Source organism: Abrus precatorius, unplaced genomic scaffold (genome assembly GCF_003935025.1).
Source record: "Abrus precatorius isolate BTA unplaced genomic scaffold, Abrus_2018 Scaffold9, whole genome shotgun sequence".
Taxonomy (NCBI): domain Eukaryota; kingdom Viridiplantae; phylum Streptophyta; class Magnoliopsida; order Fabales; family Fabaceae; genus Abrus; species Abrus precatorius.
The window spans coordinates 12,348,174-12,351,909 of NW_020874439.1; the positions used below are offsets into that span (position 1 = coordinate 12,348,174).

General features: G+C 41.5%; 1 protein-coding gene across 1 annotated transcript; it reads left to right on the forward strand.

The window, feature by feature from the left end:
- The first annotated feature begins 3,379 nt into the window (after positions 1 to 3,379).
- On the forward strand, positions 3,380 to 3,736 carry LOC113850827. The gene has a single exon (XM_027481357.1). The coding sequence runs from the start codon at positions 3,380 to 3,382 to the stop codon at positions 3,734 to 3,736; it is 357 nt and encodes a 118-aa protein (XP_027337158.1).

A 3,736-nucleotide genomic window follows, 5' to 3' on the forward strand; every position in this document is an offset into this window, starting at 1 on the left:
CTCCCTCTTAAATAGAGTAACCGAAATTGTTTAATGCATGTGGGGAAGAGAGAGAATCGGTTCTAATGGCTGGAATCCTGACCATAATAAGTGCACTTAATGCAATACTTGAATTTCTTGTTACCCTAAATACATGCAGCCGCCACCCATGAACCATTACATTTTGATTGGCCATTATTTAGAAATTTCTCATTTATGGTGCAACCGAAAGTGGAGCCCTAATTCTTTCCCTCTTTTATTGATACTTGTTTGAAATTAAACTAGATTCGCATGAATCCCTTTGTGTTCCCTACTCTCACTTGCACCAATAAACCCTTAGGGTGAAATGCTTCTATTAAATTAGGGTTAAGTGTGGGAGAACAAAAAAGGCACCTTAAATTCTCTACATTTCCCTAGCTACCTAAGTGAGTTATGGCCGTCACACATGATGATTCTTTTTGAATAGTCCCTCTTAATTGGTGCAGCCGAAAATTAAAACCCCATTCTTCCCATTAAATGCAAAATTTTGTTTTCATGTGTGGGCTGACCTTTCACCTGAATTTAGCATTTAAATTGCCTCTCACCTGAATTAATTACCATGGGGATGCGAAGAGACACCGGCCCCTTCCCTTCCTCAAATTACCCAAACCGCGGCCAACATTTAAATAGGCAAGCCAATCAACACAAAAACGTTTCCCTGGAACATTTATTCCCCCTCAAATTGTGCCCAGTATTAATGCTATGCTCCCTTCATTTATTGGTTATAATTATTATTTTGTGGAGACTCTTGCACTTGCATGGCCGTGGAGGAGGCGTCACTTTTTCCCTAGCCACCCAAAGGACTCAACGTTTCAAGTGCAGGGAATGCTGAGGGTTTGAATTTATTTCTTCCCCATGGAAACTTGAAACCGCCACCTGCCCATTTAAGGATAATGAGACAACGTGAGAAGTTGTTACCTGGTGCAATTAAAACCCTAAAATCATGCCACTCATTAATTCTTTCCTTAATTACTTTTCATTAATTGCATGTTCTTGTTTCTTGATTTATAGCATTTGCTACTCATTATGGAGGCTTTTCACACGCCCACAATTGGGAGAGGAGGCGCCACCTTGACCACGAGGTAGGCTAGGAGTCGTAACCCTTCATGTGAATGGAATATAGAAAGTTTAAAATCCCTTTTCCCTCCATCAGAAAAATTAAGTAGCCACTTTGCCTTAATTGCATGGCCTCGCAGAAACCAACTCACCAATCACGGTTATGTTCTTCTCATGATTGATTGTTGGATGAGTGTGGAGCATTAAATGTTGCTTATTTTCCCACTTTGAGCATTTAATGCTTTAAAGGAACGTTTCACCTGCACCGATGCACTAGGAAGCGTGACCGTTCCAAAGACGAGGCAAAAACTTGTACCACTTCACTTAACCTAACCCTAAAACTTTCCCTTGTGCAGCTCTTCACTGCGGCTGGGACACGTCACCATCGAAACCTCTACTAATCCTGACGCGAGCAAGCATTGCCGAGGGTTGTGGCAGAACTCATTCCTGAGGAACCAAATGGTAATACCGAGAAATAACCCTGAAGTATTGTGGTTAATGTGTGCTTGTAGGGAATGAGGGTCTCCGATCGCCTTGACTGGAGGAATGATAGAAATCGAGGAAGTACTGGTGTTCTAAGTTACATTGTGTGAACTGTATTATTAATGATTTTCTGTAAATCCATTTGTGCTTCTTGGCTGTCTGGTAGATATTAAATTGAGGTTTGGCATTTATTGGAATTCTGATTTTGTAATACTATCGACTCATTTTAATTATATCTCTGATTTGATTCCTGAATGAAGATTTCTTGGAACTCACCCTTTCTGTTTCTATTTTGGTGTCATGTTTCGTTTTGCTGTTGTTGTTGTATTGCATGATTGCGTGGTAGATAGAACCACTCCGAGCAAGGATTTGGGGAGAGGATTCCGGAGGGAAGGAGGGATGGATCTACGACCCAGCAACGCGCCGCCTCATGTACCAGGGGATGATCTCCATGTCCCTGGGACCTCTCGCTGAAGACGGATGGAAGCCAAACTACAACGACCACATTTTTGCTGAAATTTCCGTACCCCTACCACCTGAACGGAGTATTATTATTCACTCACCTCCCTCTTCTCCATCGTCTCAAGAACCTCTTGCCAAACGAATCAAAACTTTTGTGGATAAAGGTAAGACCATCATTGACCTTGACCCCGAACCTACCCCCTGCCCTAGCCCTGCTCCTGCAACTGCACCTGAGTGGAAAAACATCGAAGTGGTTGAGTCTTCTGTCAGGCCAGTACCCCATCATTCTATTAGCATTCGGGCACCCCCTTCCGAGGAAGCTGGACCTTCCACCTAACACCCTTCACCACCATCGCCTACCTCACGATCACCACCACTCGCCATTGGTTGGATAGACAGCGACCTGGACGACCTGCCACCCTCTCCTCGCCCTTAGCCCGTGGACGATTCATCCAATTCTGATGGAATGGAATCTGATCCTAGTGAGGATTTCTTTTCATTAGAGTTTTATTTGTAGATAGTTATTTTGCCTTGTCATGGATGAACACTGCTCATAGGCTTTCTTTTTAGGCTGATTTAATTACTTTTGAAATACCAAACTGTGGGGTTTTTGTTTTATGGTAGTTTTACCTTGGATCGTTTGGACGAAAGACTTATATTATTATACTTTCCTTTTTATTTATATGTTTCTCTTTATGATTTCAGAATTTTATTCCACGTAGTGTGGGATGTTAAGCGTTTATCTCCACCTTTTTCATAACATTATTTTGAGAAAATTTAGAGTAATAATGAAGATTTTAGTATACTGATAAAATGTTAGACTAATTTAATATACATGCTTTGTGAAGAACAAACTCAAATAAAGGACTTTTTTTTTTTTATGAATAATCATGTTTGTCTTGGAGTGAATAGTGAAAAAAGAAAAGTCTTAATGCATATATTTTTTTTAGAGAGGATCTTAGTAGAAATTAAGGTGTTACACTTTAGTGGTATCAAAGCAGTTCAATTCATTCATCCCTGAGTATGGTCCTAACTACCCATTCTTGTGTGTATTGAATGATGAATAGTATTGCTATATGTTTTATTACTTTATTGAATTATGGAATCTTAGTTTTAGGGTATTCCTACTGTCTTACCTGCCTGCGACTTGCTTTTCAGAGTTTTATGGCTGGGAGGCAGAGGAATGCAACTATTGATGCCTTACTCGAAAGAGTGGTAGGTATCCTGGAGAGGCAACACGAGCCAGCTCCAAACTGAGAATTATCCGAGTTTCGTAAGAACTAGCCCTCTCACTCGCAGAGGATTTGACCCTGATGGAGCCCAACTCTGATTGGAGGAGTTGGAGAAAATATTTGAGGCCATGGCGTGTCCGGATGGAGAGAAGGTTGTCTATGCGACATTCATGCTCGTGGGTGAGGCAAAACACTGGTGGAGGATCGCTCGCCAACAATTGGTAACTGATGCGACTGCTATCGATTGGCCGACTTTTCGGCGTAGATTCCTTGAGAAGTATTTTCCTGAGGATCTTAGGAGAAGGAAGGAGCTGGAATTTTTTAATTTGAAGCAAGGAAATATGAGTGTAGGAGAATATGCAGCCAAGTTTGATGAGTTGTCGAGGTATTGTTCTTACTTTTCTCATGCTGATGATCGAGCTAGGTGCTCCAAGTTCGAGAGTGGACTTCAACCTGACATCAAGCAAGCAATTGGCTACCAATAG